We start from the raw sequence: 16,690 nt of genomic DNA, 5'->3' as shown, positions 1-16,690 counted from the left end.
TAAATAATTCGATTGTTTCGCAAGGTGTATAGATATTAGAAGGTGAAGTGCTCCAGACCAAGGTGTTATAAATGACAAGGTGAAGTTGTTCAGAGCAAAATGACATTTCTCGATTTGACATTTCTCTTCGGGGGTTCCGGTATAAAAATCGTGGAGGGCTGGTGCGGGGTAATGAAATTTGTATGCAGAGAGTGACAGATGTCCCCCACAATGTCGCCCAGCAAAAGCGATAAAAATCAACCTTCTAAATACATTATCCTTGCTCCAGACTTGAACATTTCACGACTTGACGAATTGAATTGACATTTCACGACTTGACATAACAATACTGGTGGCACCCAAGGTGGATTAAAAATATCAGGTGGTGGATTAGGGCTTTTGGGGGGTCGCCATAGTTATCGAAAAAATGAGATATATTAACAAAAGATTTGATGATTTGTTTATGCACGCAATTTAAAATCATGTGAGTATGAGTTCTAATCTCACGTAAATTGTCCATGTGGCTCGTAGATAATGAGGAATTAATGTAAAAATTTAAAAAAAATAATGTTTTCTTAATTTTTATCACCAAAAATGTCGAAGACACAATGAATTACAGAATAAATTCACGGAATAAACCAAAATAACACACTTTAATCCATGTTCTAATGTTCAATAAGAACTCGCAAAGTCCAAAATATAGTTTTGGAGAATATTTAATCGAAAAAATGGGGTAGATAAATTATACAGGCGGTCCCCGAGATACACGGTACCTCTTATACGCGGATTCGGAGATACGCGGTTTTCCAAATTCGACAGTTCTTTGAGCAAATTGTACTGATTTGACACATCCACTGTGAAATACCAAATAATTACCGTATTGATCGATTGTGAAATACCATTTCATAAGGTTTAAAACTGTTCAATTCAGTAGAAACATATCAAACAATTAATTTGGAGGCTTAAACAACACCCTACTTGCAAAATTGCACGAAAATTAGTGATATTTTGGCGGGAAATCACGAGATTCGACTTACGCGGAAATTCGAGATACGCGGTATTTTGCGGCCGTTTTCGGTCCCCATCAACCGTGTATCTCGGGGACCGCCTGTATACACAAATTTAATAAATGTAAACAAAGTTTGAATCCTGGGGACCTTACGTCAAGTGACGAATTGTCAAAATGCACTAGAGTCCAAGGTGAATGGATATTAGGAGGTGAAGTGCTTCAGAGCAAATTGACATTTCACGACTTGACATAACAATACTGTGGGCCACGGTATTCAAATCGGGAAGGGCTGGAGGGTGGTGTAGAAAATTGTATGCGATTTGACATAACAATACTCAATGATGGCGCCTGGCAAACGTGCTAATAATTCACCTGTTAAATAAATACACCTTGCTAGAGTCCACCACCTGATATTTTTAAATCCACCTTGGTGGCACCGGTATTAAAATCGGGAAAGGCTGGAGGGGGGTGGATTTAAGGTGGATGTAAAAATATCAGGTGGTGGACTCTAGCAAGGTGGAATATAGAGGAGGTGTCTTCTTAGTGTTTGGCATGTTGCCATTTTGAGATTCAGTTTGACAACAGCCGTCGATATTTGTTTACAGGCAGCAGCTGCAATATAACGTGGAAAATGCCGATTTATAAAGTGTGGATGCAAAATGCTAGTTGTTAGTGCAATTCAAATATTTATTAAACGAAAACAATTCATTTATTCTTGTGTCTTTGGCTTGCATCAGTTACTTTATTCAAACACTGATATAATAGTACACATAATAAATATAAACTCTCAAGTACAATACAGGCGGTCCCCGAGATACACGGTTAATGGGGACCGAAAACGGCCGCAAAATACCGCGTATCTCGTATTTCCGCGTAAGTCGAATCTCGTGATTTCCAGCTAAAATTTCACTAATTTTCGTGTAATTTTGCAAGTAGGGGGCGGTTTTAGTCACTGTATGAGTTATTTGAAATGATTCTTACTGAATATAACAGTTTTAAACCTTTTGAAATAGTTTTTAACATTCGATCGAAACGGAAATTATTTGGCAATTTACAATTGATGTGTCAAATCAGTACAATTTGGCCAAAGAACTGTCAAATTTAGAAAACCGTGTATCTCCGAATCCGCGTATAAGAGGTACCGTGTATCTCGGGGACCGCCTGTACACACTAAAATACTCCGCCGCGCGCCAGCCGTACCGCGCCCTGCCGAGAGCCCTGCTCGACAGGCTGCTCGCAACACTTGCTTGTCCGAGCGCACCACACACACTAAGTGGCCCGCGCTTAGTGTGCGTGACACACTGTCGTTCCCTGGACATTGACCAGTGCACAGTGGGCAACCGCCATACAAACGCCGGGATGAAAATCGATTCCTCGTGCTATTGTAATTTTTCTTCATTCAATACAATTTATCTTACTATAAAGGGTAGTCCTATACTAAAATCGTCAAGACAGCGAATAAAACTTAATAATTATTGCTCACAACATTGCATTATTGCCCCTACCCGCAAATTTCCGTTAAATGCCTTCTAATCGCCTTGTAATCGCCGGCGAATTGAAGGCGATCAGCAGTGCATTTAGCAGTAATTAAATGCCTTTGAAATATGTCAATGAAAAATTTCGCTTTTAATTTGAAATTTGAAATTGCAACTGTCAAAAGAAAACCTTACAAGCGTCTTCAGCACTGCACTGTTGTAGTGTTCCCAGATATGAGCGTGAGATTCGATAGCACGATTTACGTGTTATGATCTCTTGCGTTAAGCTCTGAGCTATTTCACTTTATTAAAGATGGTCTACATTATTCGGTTGTTAAAGACCAACTCATTGAAAGGTGATAATATACCAAACTCATTTCGATAACTAAAAAAAAAAATGAGATACATATTTCTCCCATCCTGATAATGAACGGTGAACATAGTGTACTTATTATGTTTTTTTTAAAAAGGTATTATTTTAATTTCGCTTCACATAAATTTTGTTTAAAGTAATTATAGTAAGAAAAAAATAATTTAAAAAGAAATAAACGCAGAAAAAAGATCATAAAAATCTGGATTTGAACACACGCTTTCTCGGTTCGGAACCAAAAGCGTTGTCACTGCTCTATTTGGCAGTTACATTGGTACAGGTGCAAATTCAGTATATAAACAAGCTAAGATGGCGGTAAGCTATCTGTTCTCCTTGAATCAAAAAGTTGAAAGATTTCGAAGAGAACCCGTTACAGCCGTGAAAGTTTCGGTTGAAATCTTTATTCGCCTTCTAAGGCGACTAAGGCCTTAAATGCCTTCTGAATGCCTTCAAAGCCGTTTAATGCTGGTAGGGGCGTCCCAAATAGCCAGCTCGTACTTTATAGCTGATTTAGGGCTGATTAACGAAAAATCGTTCCGATGTCGTACTTTGGGGCAGATTAAGAGATGAAGCGGTACTTTGCCGAACTATGGAGCTTTTTAACAGGCACATGGTATTCTTTGCAACTTTGCGGCTGATTAGCACTATGTGTAGGGTTCATGGTGGAACTTGAAGGCTTGTTAAGAAAGGGTACCGAACTTGGTGGAACTTTATAGCTTTTTAATGCATGACATCGGTACAAGGTGGCTCTTGTCAAAGTGTCAAAGACGTACGCCGCCAATAATCTCATTGCTGCTGCACAAGTTAGATACGTTAATTGAAGAATGAATATTGAGTGAAGTGATTGTGAATTATCAGTATATTGTGTAAAATTTTGTGTAATTCATCAATACAAAGGATTTAAAAATATACATATGTGTTTAAACGAAACAAATCTTGTTGTTTATTTCATCGATGACGCTTGCTTGAAAATAAAACACAAAGAAAAATAATACCTGGCATCGTGGCATAAGGAAGCTGCTTAGGCGCTGTTTGAAAGACCCACATAGAACTTTGATGCTGTTTATCTACTGCAAAAGGCGAATTAGAGCAGCGATCTTTACCCAAGCGCCACAGATTAAGCTTAAACGACTGGAAAATTGAATATCCATATAAAAAAATGAAAGCTCCACAGCTTCATTGGTTTGATCAATAGATGGCGTATTACAACTCATCATTATATTGCTATCCTGTTCTTGCAATGTGTTTCGACAATTTTCATCTTATCATGACCTATATAGCCTTATAACTTTCTGAGCAAAAATCTATGTGAATGGTCGTGTGGTCAGATACGTGGGTATCAACACCAACGACCATAACTCAATTCTCACTTGCTTCAGTACTGGTGGTGTCTGTTGGAGTTTAGTAATTAAACAATTGTATCGCCGTTCTAGTTCTAGCGATGCATAACTTCAATGCGAAACCATACAACAGTACAGAGGAAATGAGAAAGCTCTCCTCCAAGCGATGAAGCTCAACTGGTTGGGGTATCCCACCAACAGAGAGCGCCACCAGCTTTTTTGCTATTTTTAGAATGAATGAGTCGTTTGCCGTCTGCTAAACGAAGTCTTTCTATATTCCGTTTAGGTAGAGAACTTGAGTCGTTTAGAAGCCGTTTAGTGGTCGTTTAGTGGATTTGTGGCACTTGGGTAGCGTGCCAAAATGAGCTGCTTAAGCAATTCTGGCTATTTGGGGTATCAGTTAACAGCATCAATAATAATTGTTAGCAATTAAAACGAAGGCGGAATAAGTTTCTGACTGAAAACGAATTTTTAAAGTATTACGCGCTAAAAAAGTTGTGTTTTTCATGGTTTGTTTGGAAAAGAGCCGTTTCCTATCCTACTACCTTTTTCAAACAGTTTTTCTCTTCAGCTTTGTTTTCTGCCTGTTTGTTTCAAATGCCCGTTTATGACAGGTAGTTGGATACTGGTGGTGTATGGCTCATACAACACACGTCAAAATCGTCCGCGCTATTTTCAAGAAAAAGTTCAATAATTTTCGGGGTCGCGGATGGTCGCAGCTAATTTCAACGTAAAAACGTAGAAAAAATGTTGATCTTTCCTATGATATACGACACACGAGTGAAATCGAGTCGAATCATAAAAAAATCACTTTCCAAAATGAAAATATCCAAAAATTCGGCAGTGATGTTTGGTTTTCAATCATTAATGAACTTTCACAACAAGTTTTTACAAAATATTCAGACATTACATCAAAGTATGACAAAAAACCTTTCCAATGACACATTAATTATCAAAATCTAACCATCATATACTAAAATATGATGGTTTATGTTCGGTCGAAAAATAGCTCAAAATTGGGACAAAAAACAAAAAGTTTACACTTTGATGGCCTATATCTCAGTAAGTTTAAGATAAAAACGTGAAAAATTTTGGTTTCAACTAAGTTTAAGTATCTATTTTAAGGATATGATTATGGTGTTAACCTGCGATGAAGTTGGTTTTTCGATTTTTATACAGGCGTTTGCCCAATGTGCAGTGGTAGCACAACTACCACGGCATGTCCAGGGGTCGGCACGGCTGCCCACAAGATTTATCATACCCTGGTTTTGTGCTTTTTCTAAAGCCTTGATGGCCAAATGTTCTGTATGACGACACCTCCTTTTTACCCACTTTGGGACTCTAGTGCATTTTGACAATTTGGTCACTTGACGTAACCGTATTAATACACGATGCGCAATCTCAGATTGCGCATGTATTCGTTTTATCAAAACATATGTCATTTCGCGTAGCCAACCCTGAGCTATAAACGTCATTTCGATACAATTTCAGATTGCGCCAAGATTGCGCATATATTTTCAAGATTATAGGTCCGAGATATATAAATTTTTTTTTGACAGATAAATATATCAAACCGACCCGTTTGACAGATAAATATATGCGCAATCTGAGATTGCGCATCGTCTATTGCTACGGTAAGAGAAAAATAAATATTCGTAAGCCAGTTCGCACCGTGCGCTATAACCATAAAACTGTCAATTTCAAGGTGGAATGTATAATGAGGTGAAGTTATAGCGCTTTTGGCGATCCCCCCCCTGGGCTCCGATTTTGACAGATGGTTTTCCGCTTGCATATGTATTGATGGATTGTTTACGTTTTGCATGGTCAATATTTGGTGGAGATCAATTTGGGTGAATATTTTAGTTTATTAGAACACAGCCCGTGATTTAAAATGGAAATTTTCCTTCGAGAACTAGAAGCGTTCGCCAAACGCGGAAAACTAACTGTCAGTTTCCTTCGTCAATTCTTCTTCCACCTAGCTGTCAAAACGGGCTTATAACTTGACCTGATATCTTTACGGTCCTTCGTCAATTTTCTTCAATGGCTGCTCTGTTTAAACGTCGCATCAAAATGGCTGTCAAAACGGGCCAAAATAAGCAACATAAAATTAATAATTAAAGTGCTTTATAACAACAATCTTAGGAAAGTAAGATTGTTAAATTGCTTTAAACATATTTTTTGTACATATTTACATTGGTAAAAACATTTTCTAACCCGTATTCGCGCTGCCGAAAAATAGGAACACAGCCTGCCGAAAATAGGAGCAAAATCAATGTTTGCATTGTCACGAATATTTATGAAAAAGGGTTTTGAACCGGCAAATAAAAAATAGTGTTACATACTATGATAGTTTATCAACCAGAATAACATCACTTTCATGAAAATTAATAAAAAATGTTTATGTGTGAGCAGTTTTTGTGAAACTGCTGCACTAGCCTGCTGAAAACTGGTACAGTTACCCTACCCTATAAAAAATCAGTAGGAATACAGATAAAGCGGTATTTCTGGTCACTCTGGGTGAAATTACCCTAGCGACTCTCGCAGAGCAGTTGTTGAGTAGAAACAGTTTGACATCAAAGCTTGAAGATGAGAATCAACTCTTGTCCCTAACTAACATTACAAAACTGAATCATTAACTCTCTGGACCAAAAATGCCTTACGCTAACCAACCATCAGTTACAATCTCGGAGCTAACCGATGAAAATGTAAAATTTATCGTTGAAGACACAGAATTAAGGTAAGCTAGAATGCAGCCCATCGCATATATTGAAAGATTGTTTGGTTATGTTTTATGATATATTTGCAGTGTGGCCAATAGTTTACGGCGGGTATTTATTGCGGAAACACCGACACTTGCGATCGATTGGGTGCAGCTGGAGTCTAATACAACTGTTCTAGCCGATGAATTTCTTGCTCATCGCGTTGGGTTAATACCGCTCATTTCAGATGAAGTGGTAGATCGTATGCAATACAGCCGTGATTGCCCGTGCTTAGACTTTTGTAACGAGTGCAGTGTGGAATTCACTTTGGACGTAAAATGCAACGAGGAGCACACTCGACATGTTACAACAGCTGATCTGAAATCAAGTGACCCTAGGGTATTGCCAGTTACATCCAGACATAGAGACGATGAAGACAACGAATACGGAGAAGGAACAGATGAAATACTAATCATTAAGCTTCGCAAAGGACAGGAGTTAAAGTTAAAAGCTTATGCTAAAAAAGGCTTCGGGAAAGAACATGCGAAATGGAATCCTACATGTGGTGTTAGCTTTGAATACGATCCAGATAATGCTATGAGACATACTCTATATCCAAAACCAGATGAATGGCCGAAATCAGAACACACCGAATTGGACGATGACAAATGTGAGCTGAAAAAGCATTATTAGTAATATTTTGCTCAATTTATCGATTATTTTTGTGTTTCCAGACGAAGCTGACTATAACTGGGAATTGAAGCCGAACAAATTCTTCTTTAATGTCGAGTCTTCTGGTGCCCTCAAACCAGAAAATATTGTGCTGATGGGAGTTCAAGTTTTGAAGAACAAGTTGTCAAATTTGCAGACTCAATTAAGCCATGAGACAGACGTTTTGGCTATTTGAACTCGTAGACGGCTTCACGCTATGTAAAATAATTTAATAAAATAAGCTATGTTGCAAACAATACAATTGATACACTTTTCATCGTTGTTAAAGTCATAAGCTAATAGTTGATAGCTTGATGAAGGAATTCATATATATTTTCTACAATATCTACAGGTTCAATTGGCAATGATATTATCTGGCACTGTTGTATGTTATTTTGCTTTCCTTTAGGCCGACAAGATATACCACACTCAACGGGAGAGTCATGTCAAAATGTATTATTTTTTTTTAACTAAAATGTCCCGTAGTATTAGTACAAAATATCCCAATCAGTCCCGGGTTTGGACGTCCTGGGCTAATTAACGTAAATCTGAATGTGTAATTTGAAGATAATAAAATGTTGTAAAATCTCTCCAAGATTAATCTTCACGGTATCTACATTCTAGAAGGAGTTTTATCTTACGAAAAAAAACAAGTTTAGCCCTATGGCGGACTCCAGGGCCTGCCAATGAATTTTTCCGTATGCCGATAGCAGGTCCTGGCGCCTGCCATTGGACATTTGCTAGGGAAACGCACAACTGTACGAAACGGATTACGCCTAACTGTACGCTAACCACATGCATAGCAGCGGTGTACAGTTAAAGTAATGGTGTTCTATGAATTATTGCCATTGTTGACAAAAACCTCATCCCACATACAACAGTTTTGAGAACAGAGTAGAGTTGAAATTGTAGCAAAATATACTCATTCAAAAAATCAGCACCGGGCTGATCGTGTCGATGTCGTATTTAAGAAACCACAGGATGGATTCTTTTGACCGATATTTTTGTGAACTGCAATTCAAAAATTCATAATAGAGAAGACAACCACACGGTCCATATACGGAATCTCTTGGGATACATTCATTTGGGGGTATCACAAGTGTGTAGAATATGACGGAACTCTGAAATTGATTATCTAAAACAAACAATTCGCCTTGCAGGGACTACATCTTAGAGAAATTACATTTGATGAAATCGTCTCATTAAACTGTTTGAGGAAAATAATTTAAGTCAGGGGTCTCCAAACATACGACCCTCGGGTCGCATGCGGCTCTAAAGAGCCTGTAATGCGGATCGCGATGTCTTTGTAAAGCAAAACATAAATAGCTTCTTTTTTTTTCTAATTAGACACTCGAAATTTAGACATTTAATTTTCAAAGACGAAAATCGAGATTCAATAAAAGACAGCTATAGAAATTTGATATATTTAGTTAGTATTTTTTCTGAGATTTGCACTTTCGCTCATTCTAAAAGTAGTAAAGCTGAAATGGCCCTCCACAATGTTATTCGTGGAGCAATGTGGCCCGAAAACTGGAAAGTTTGGAGATGCCTGATTGAAGTGATCAAAGGACAACGAATAACTAAATTATTGCAAAAGAGATTAATTATTGGGAGATTGGAATTATTGGATTAAGAGAAGGAATTATTTTTCATAAGTTAACGTAGAGTAAGCGTTTTAAAGAAAATGATAAGTGTGGAAGTCGTTGAATCGTTGATCTTTAAATATGTTATGTGCGTTCCTGGTAGTACTGCTCCAGATGAAAGAAGATTTACGGAAATGAATAGTATATGCACGATTTAAAAATAGTGTCTTAAGTTGGAGACAAATTAGTAACAGTTCTATTTGGCGTAACGCCCTACGCGGTTATGCCCGGCCTATATAGGCTGTTGAGACTTAATGGCTGCAGCCCAAGGTACGCCGGCAGTGTAACGGGCGATTTGTTATTCTGGCTAGCTTCTGGTCCTACGTAAGGCGGCACGGTCCATTTGGGTCTTGAACCCACGACGGGCATGTTGTCGTACGAGTTGACGACTGTTCCACGATATCAGCCAGGATATACAGTGCGAAATATGTGCCATACTTGTTTAGGCGAAAGAACTCCGTTGGAGCCAAAGCCTCTATTAACTATACCAACAACATGTGCCATACTTGCTGCAGCAATATTTCCACCGCTACAGGATGCCTTAACGGGCTGCTGGGGAATGCTCTCCAGCCTGATGAGGCTTGCGGAACAAAACGATTGCCGCCGGAGAGATTGCCTGCAGCGGCGTACCAGCGTGCGGAACGAGTTGCTGAGAAATGTTCTCCTACTGGATGAGGCTAGCGGGATATTACGATCGCCGCCGGAAAGATTTCTTAGAACGTCGTAGCAGCGCTTGCAGTAGCCGGGTAAAAATGCCCAAAAACAATGCATTTACGTGAAATGCTCCAGAACAATGAAGCTAGGACCGGAGGGTGTCACCACACCGATATTCCCGCAATGGAAAATGGTATGGTAAAAGGGTGATATGTTGTGGGCAGCCGTGCCGACCCCTAGATTTGCCGTGGTAGTTGCGCTACCACCGTTCAATGTCCAGAGGACGACAGTTTGACACACACACTAAGCGCGGGCCACAAGGGGGTGTGTTGCGAGTAGCAATACGCGCTTCGGAGCGCACCCTTTTAAGAAATTTTACTTATTGTTGTGCCTTTGATGCTTCGCTCAGGTATTTTATTAAACACTCGGCTGCGCACCAGCCGTATTGTGCCCTGCTCAACCGGCTGCTCGCAACTAGTGATGGGCAAAACGAGCCGGCTCCGGAACCGGGTGGATTAACAGATATTTTATAGTAGAATATGCCGCCTTAAAACGCGGTATGTAATGCATGTTTTACAAATTATGAACAAATTTGCAGGATTTAAGGTTGCATCCAAGGCTCCGGTTTAACAGCGCACTAAAAAAAGCTTTTAATGATGTTTTAATCGAGAAAATCCGTCAATAGCATAGTAAGCCATGTTTAAAGAAGTTTATCAAATAATAATAATAATAGTAATAATAAAATTTTTGAAGTTTTGAACATTGTTAAGAAAGACGAGACCAACGAATGCTACACAAAGTCATGCATGTCAATACTGCAATCACATAGTGTGTTAGCTTCCACACGTGCGAGAAGATCTATACTTTTTTTTTATTACGCTATCATACAATGCCGTCTCTATAGAACCGTTAGTCCGGAACCGTTGGTCCGATGCTGTTGATTCGCTGCCGGCTCCGGAGCCATTGAAGCGGAGTCGTAGGTGCGGAGCCGGCGGAGCCTGCTACGAAATTATCTGGAGTCGGTCGGAGCCGGCTCCGGCTTCGGAGCCGTTTTGCTCATCACTAATACACAGCGTCGGATTAAAACGAGTGGAAGACCTAAGTGGTTACAGGAATGAAGGCCTTTGTGAAGTGTCAAGCAAGAAGTTGTAAGAGGAATTCTAAACCAGGAAAAGGTTGAGACGCAAATTTACTTGCAAGCGGGGGATGTGTTACGGACCCCACGCTTCTGCTTATTTTGTGTTCTGCTTAATCCGCCACTGGGTATACACGGTACGTCCAAAACAGCGGAGATCATACAAAATCATCAAAAAATCTCCTGAGTCGCGTTCCATTGTCCACCACGCAGGCAAAACCGAAGCTGAACCGAAATTGACGATGTATGACGAGACCGCCGCCAGTAAAGTTTTTAGTTCAGGTAAATACGCCTTCTGTGTAGAGAAAAAACCTTAAATGAAGTAAACTTGTATTGATACGATTATTATGTTATATTTCTAAAACTCGGTATTTTATCTGCTTTCTTGTTTTCTTAGAAAATATTCAATGCTCCGTTGTTAACTATGTGCACTGTTTTTCCGTTCATTAATTCTCTCTGGTCTGCTCAGCGAAACCGGTTCAAACAATTTTTTTTATAAAAGGATAATATTTATGTTTAATAGTCATCACTGTCATCTTCGTCTTGAGACATTTGTTTTTGGAAAATTTCGGCATTCTGTAGTGTAGCAGTCTGAACGCTATACCATTGTTGTTGTTCAGCAGCTGCCTGTTCCTCACGCGCTCTAGCAAAGAGTTCTTGCTGTTGTCGTAACAATTCCTCCTCAGGAATGCCAAGATTTTCGAGTCGAGTGCTCTGTCGCCTTCTTTTAGCAGCCACCTGTTTGCAATCGTTCAAAACAGCTTCCGCTTCCTGCTTATAATCTTTGAACCCCAATCGATCGAGGGCCTCTAAAACATGCTCAGCATTAATTGTTTTTTTATTTCTCTGATTACAAACCTCATTTGCTTCCGAGCTGATCAAATGTATGAACTCAGTGCAACAATTCAGAATCAACTCACGACTTTCATTCGCAACTCTTATTGACGGTACCTTAGAAATAAAAATGATTTGTTAATTAACTTCTCGCTTAAGACTAAGACGGCAGAGCAATCCAATTCATACCAGCTCTTTGATTATTTTGTTGATGCTGGCTCGTGGCAAAGTTAGTTCATCGTCCTCTTGGTTCGGCGGACAAAGTTCATCATGAGGATCAGACATTTTCCTTCCTTTGTGTTGCTAATTACTAAACCGTTATGCTTATTAGAAGAAAGGAAAATGTTAGGATTATACGTTAAGTTTCCATTCCTTTTCTCTTGAATTCAGACACCATAAAATATCAACAATACTGTGTTTATGATCAAAGTGACTATAAAGAAGGTGTCGCATAGCTCTTTCACACAAGACGAATGTGACAATCAGTGACCAGAAATGCCGATTTATCTGTACAGTCATTATCCGATATACGCTATCGTACGGGACCGAGCGCAATAGCGTATCTCGAGTTTTGGCGTATAGCGGATTCCTATGGAAAAATAGTTTACACTACCGGTTCGAGGGTTGAAAAATATCGCCACAGAGTTTTGCATTAAAGTTTTTGTTATACAATAGGTATCTTTTGCACAAATTTAATGAAAAATGCATTCAGAACATTAAAGAAATTCAAAAAGAGCATAGCATACAGCAATTATCCGCAGTACGCGATACTCGATATACGCGAATTCGTAGTACGCGATTCCTTTAAATTTGACAGCTTCATGTGTTTTTTGCAAATATTTTAATTTTTTGAAATATGTTATGCTCTTTTTGAATTTCTTTAATGTTCTTAAATTAAATAACAGTAAATTATTCTTCTTTGATTCGTGGTGAATTATATTATCATAAAATTCACCATGACATAAATCAGATTATGACATATTTTCAACTTTCTTTGGTAATAAATCAACTATTTTACTCAACTTATGCGATGCTATGCTAAAAAAAAGTTAAATACGATGTTTAACCTCATATACTCGTATAGTTTATGTAGAGTGAAGCGTATGTTGATATCATACTGTACATGATAAATGCATATTGAGGTTATGTGTTGTTTCGTCAAGCTCAACGCGTTTCGTGTTACAGGGTTTTTAATAATAATATTTTAGTTTTGCCATGGTGCCTGTGTATGTTTCTCAATTGTTTCAGGAATCGTTTCAAGATTTTTGAACATTCCCAATATGATTTGCATAATTTGTTTCAAAAATTGTTCGATAATTTCAATTAATTGGGGAAACAATTTAAAATAAAGTGAGAGCAAGCAATAAATCATCACAAGAATGAAAAAGGATATCGAGCAAAACACGACTACAAACCCTGCAATGCACTCTCCGATCGCGTGTCATGTCATAATGCGTAATACACTCGCGCGTCTCTTCATTTCATGTTATACACTCTCAGAGAACAAGCCGTCATAAACATTAAGTCCGAAAACCAAGAATTGTTTAATCTCTTGGTAATTTCTTTCTAATGGATGTGTTGTGAATTTTTTTTTCTCTGTTGTGAATCTGTGTTTATCAAAACATGTTATCAAAACGTATAAAAAAGTGGCCAGTTGTATAGAGCTCGCGACCGAGTAGAACGAGTAAGACGCATTAATGGTGACCAATACAATCAACTACTGCATACAACTACAGCTAGACCATCTGAAGGTATCTAATATGGAATTTCTTAAAATGGTGGACTGTGATGCATTATGAATGATGATTCTTTTTCGTGACATGTTTATGGCATTAATGCAAGTATTTTTGTTTCAGATAAAGTTCATAGAGTGTCGGTGCGTGTTGCTGATCGATCTGTTTAAGACAACACCCTTACATATGATAATGTGTCCGACGCTATTTGTGAAAGTACTGGAAGAAAACATGACAGCAATATTTCAGAATCTAATACTTCTTCGAACAACAATGATGATATGTTCAGTGATGTAGAAAGCATGTCTGATGATGAAACAGGATTGGATACACATTCTGATGACGATGCAATGTTGGATGAGCCTGATTTTGATAAAATGGACACGAGTGATTGTTTGAAATATTGGGCATTGAGCACCAAACAAACCCATTATTCAATGAATATGCTGTTAAAAATATTGAGGAAAAAAATGAACATGTGTCTACCAAAGGATGCTAGAACTTTCCTGAAAACAAATAGAAATGGACCAGAAATATCAAAAATTGGAGATGGTCTGTTTTGGTATCGCGGTGTTAAAGAGGGCCTCACCAAGCATTTGCGGTAAAATGCATATTGTTAAAACATTTTCCAATGATTCATCAGTTTTCTCTTTCAGTTTTGTTAAGGTGCCAAGCACTCTTTCGCTGAACATCTTTATAGATGGACTACCACTAAGTAAAAGCAGTCCAACGCAGTTCTGGCCAATATTGGCAAATATTTATGAAATGCCTAAACTATTGCCATTTACTATAGCAATTTATGCCGGAAGATCAAAGCCAAATGATCTGGAAAAATATCTGAAGCAATTAGTGTCAGAATTAAATACCCTTATTGATGGAGGAACAATTATTAACCAGACAAAAATAGCAATTCGAGTGCGAGCCGTCATAGCAGATACTCCTGCTAGATCGTTTATCAAAGGTAGTGTAGCAAATTAATTTTTAACTAAACAATTTTTAAGTTACTAATTTTATCGTTTCGACAATTCAGGTGTAGCGAATTTTAATTCTGCCGATGGATGTCTCAAATGCACATGCCTAGCAGAATTTAATGAGGATAGTAGGTGCATGGTTTATAAAGGAGTTAAAGCCCCTCCAAGAACTGAAAAAGGTTTTAGAGGTGAAGAATATGGAAACCATCACAAATGTAGGTCACCATTCATTGATTTGAAAAAATTTGACATTGTTAAAGGCATACCAGTAGCAGATATTCTTCACTTAATACATTATGGTATGATGCGCCGTTTTGTTTTAGGATGGAGGGATGGAAAATTAGGGATGAAAACAAAGTGGTCAGCCCAACTTGCGGAAGAAATATCTTCTTTGCTAGTCAAAATCCGACTTCCAGTAGAAATACATAGGTCATTTCGTGGAGTTGATATGGCGCGTTTTTGGAAAGCAACGGAGTATGGAAGTTTCCTCAATTATGCCAGCATTGTAATTTTGAAAGATCGAATGTCTGAAATGTATTTCGAACATTTCAAACTGTTTTTTTGTGCGATTACATTGATGTCGTCACAGGCATATATAAATAATTGGAAAATGGCAGGAGAAATGCTAAATAGATTTGTAATCGATTTCGAAGTTCTTTACGGGGAAAGATATTTAACAAGTAATATTCACAATTTGCAACATATATGCGAGGAGGTTTTGAAGTTTGGTCCGTTGTATTCCTTTTCTACATATCCGTTTGAAAATCATCTTCAGATGTTAAAAGCTTTATTGAGGTCAGGTTACAATGAAATTCAACAAGTTTTCAAAGGGTTATCAGAGTTAGAGGATTTTCATATACCAACTTTTTTTGTTTCGAAAAAAGTGTCTAAGCCAAGCATATTTGTGCAGAAGAATGGAAAGGTAGTTTTAAAATTACTAGATTACATATTACGTAACGATGAATGCAACTCATGGTTTTTAACGAAAGAAAATTGTATTGCAAAATTTTCAAACGCAGCACAACTTGGAAATTCGATTCAAGTATGCGGAAGAATGCTCAACAACAAGTCCGATTTTTTCAGATCACCATTTCCATCAAGTGTTTTAAATATTTACAAGGGATTCTCAAATGATTTATCGTTGAATGATATCCAGTTGAGTGTGAGTGACATAAAATGCAAGCTTGTTGCAGTAAATTTAAATCCACTTTCGGAAACAGTTTTTATTCCATTGATTCATTCTCTTAGCATTTCTTAACTTCAAAAACTCTCATTCTTTGAATATATCATAATTGATTCTTTAAATTCTTTGAAAAATCACTGCCAGAAATAAACATAACTTCGATTGAGTGTAAGAGTTGTTAAGTATGTTGCGTTAATCAGTATGAACGCAGTATGCAGTATAGAGGGAATCCAAGCAATATTAACGGTTTTTTTTTAATTTTTTTCAGTCTGCATCTTATGGTTGGTAGGTTTACGCACTCCTTGAATATTCAATCGTTGTTTTGCTTGCTTCAATTTACGTTGAACAAATTTTGATAGCATATTATCGCTAACCTTATGAAATTTAATGCTTCCAATAGTCTGAAACAAATTCATCAGATTTCTCAACAGTCTAATTTCAAACTTAGTGCAACCTTTCCCTATACCTGTCCAACTACATTCTACCAATAGTGTTTTTTTTTCAAAAATTAAATCAAGGGCTTCCAGCAACCTATTTTCCGCATCCGTATCTATGATTTTAGATTTCAGCCAATCCAACACCTGTTGAAAATAATCTTTTTCTCCTAATCTTTCATCGCACTGCATTCGATCTTTCTTATTAGTTAGACGATTGAATTCAAATTCTAATATATTACTTCCGTTTACTTCCACAGCTTGGGCTGTTGTGTTAAGCAGCATTTCATTTGGCGTTCTATTATGCTCATCTTTTTCAAAAATTTTTGTTGCCCTTTCTGAAGATCTTCATATGCTTCTTTCTGGAACTTTACTAATGCTTCGAAACATGGACAATGAGAACATTTCGAATTTTCTTCAGGAACATTTTCATTTTCTAGGTGATCGTTTAAGTATTCCGCATGAAAATTAGCTGTGTCGAAATCGTATTTTACAGTTTCCATAGCATCGTTTTCTAAAA

At 37.8% G+C, this 16,690-nt stretch overlaps 3 protein-coding genes across 4 annotated transcripts; 2 read left to right on the top strand and 1 right to left on the bottom strand.

Moving 5' to 3' along the window:
* The first annotated feature begins 6,714 nt into the window (after nt 1-6,714).
* LOC121601063 (DNA-directed RNA polymerase II subunit RPB3-like) lies at nt 6,715-7,840 on the top strand. Its single transcript, XM_041929862.1, has 3 exons — nt 6,715-6,910; nt 6,980-7,542; nt 7,607-7,840. Exons 1-3 carry the CDS (start codon nt 6,825-6,827, stop codon nt 7,777-7,779), a joined length of 822 nt encoding a protein of 273 aa, XP_041785796.1. The 5' UTR covers nt 6,715-6,824; the 3' UTR covers nt 7,780-7,840.
* Nucleotides 7,841-11,348: 3,508 nt separating this feature from the next.
* Nucleotides 11,349-12,244, bottom strand: LOC121601064 (protein Dr1-like). The gene is made up of 2 exons (XM_041929863.1): nt 12,039-12,244; nt 11,349-11,966 (listed from the first exon to the last, which is right to left on the bottom strand). The coding sequence occupies exons 1-2, from the start codon at nt 12,132-12,134 to the stop codon at nt 11,532-11,534; spliced, it is 531 nt and encodes a 176-aa protein (XP_041785797.1). The 5' UTR covers nt 12,135-12,244; the 3' UTR covers nt 11,349-11,531.
* Nucleotides 12,245-13,318: 1,074 nt separating this feature from the next.
* Nucleotides 13,319-16,462, top strand: LOC121601080. 2 transcript variants are annotated; one of them, XM_041929891.1, is made up of 5 exons: nt 13,319-13,600; nt 13,706-14,183; nt 14,239-14,543; nt 14,613-14,768; nt 14,877-16,462. In XM_041929891.1, exon 5 carries the CDS (start codon nt 14,900-14,902, stop codon nt 15,809-15,811), a length of 912 nt encoding a protein of 303 aa, XP_041785825.1. In that variant the 5' UTR covers nt 13,319-13,600; nt 13,706-14,183; nt 14,239-14,543; nt 14,613-14,768; nt 14,877-14,899; the 3' UTR covers nt 15,812-16,462. The 2 variants fall into 2 exon arrangements, with proteins under 2 accessions (XP_041785825.1, XP_041785824.1); XM_041929890.1 differs by having other exon boundaries at nt 14,613-16,462.
* The last annotated feature ends 228 nt before the right edge of the window (nt 16,463-16,690 follow it).

This window comes from Anopheles merus, unplaced genomic scaffold (genome assembly GCF_017562075.2).
Source record: "Anopheles merus strain MAF unplaced genomic scaffold, AmerM5.1 LNR4000022, whole genome shotgun sequence".
Classification (NCBI taxonomy): domain Eukaryota; kingdom Metazoa; phylum Arthropoda; class Insecta; order Diptera; family Culicidae; genus Anopheles; species Anopheles merus.
The sequence above is the reverse complement of the archived record's forward strand: the minus strand, read 5'-3'. Positions and strand labels throughout refer to the sequence as shown.

Excerpts from the sequence above, each read along its gene's own strand:
- LOC121601080 (XM_041929890.1), top strand. The coding sequence starts at position 13,864 with ATGTTCAGTGATGTAGAAAGCATGTCTGATGATGAAACAGGATTGGAT. Across the intron at positions 14,184-14,238 it reads GGCCTCACCAAGCATTTGCG|TTTTGTTAAGGTGCCAAGCA; the intron begins GTAAAATGCATA and ends TTTCTCTTTCAG. Across the intron at positions 14,544-14,612 it reads TGCTAGATCGTTTATCAAAG|GTGTAGCGAATTTTAATTCT; the intron begins GTAGTGTAGCAA and ends TCGACAATTCAG.
- LOC121601064 (XM_041929863.1), bottom strand. The coding sequence starts at position 12,134 with ATGTCTGATCCTCATGATGAACTTTGTCCGCCGAACCAAGAGGACGAT. Across the intron at positions 11,967-12,038 it reads ACAAAATAATCAAAGAGCTG|GTACCGTCAATAAGAGTTGC; the intron begins GTATGAATTGGA and ends TTTATTTCTAAG.
- LOC121601063 (XM_041929862.1), top strand. The coding sequence starts at position 6,825 with ATGCCTTACGCTAACCAACCATCAGTTACAATCTCGGAGCTAACCGAT. Across the intron at positions 6,911-6,979 it reads GTTGAAGACACAGAATTAAG|TGTGGCCAATAGTTTACGGC; the intron begins GTAAGCTAGAAT and ends ATATATTTGCAG. Across the intron at positions 7,543-7,606 it reads CGAATTGGACGATGACAAAT|ACGAAGCTGACTATAACTGG; the intron begins GTGAGCTGAAAA and ends TTGTGTTTCCAG.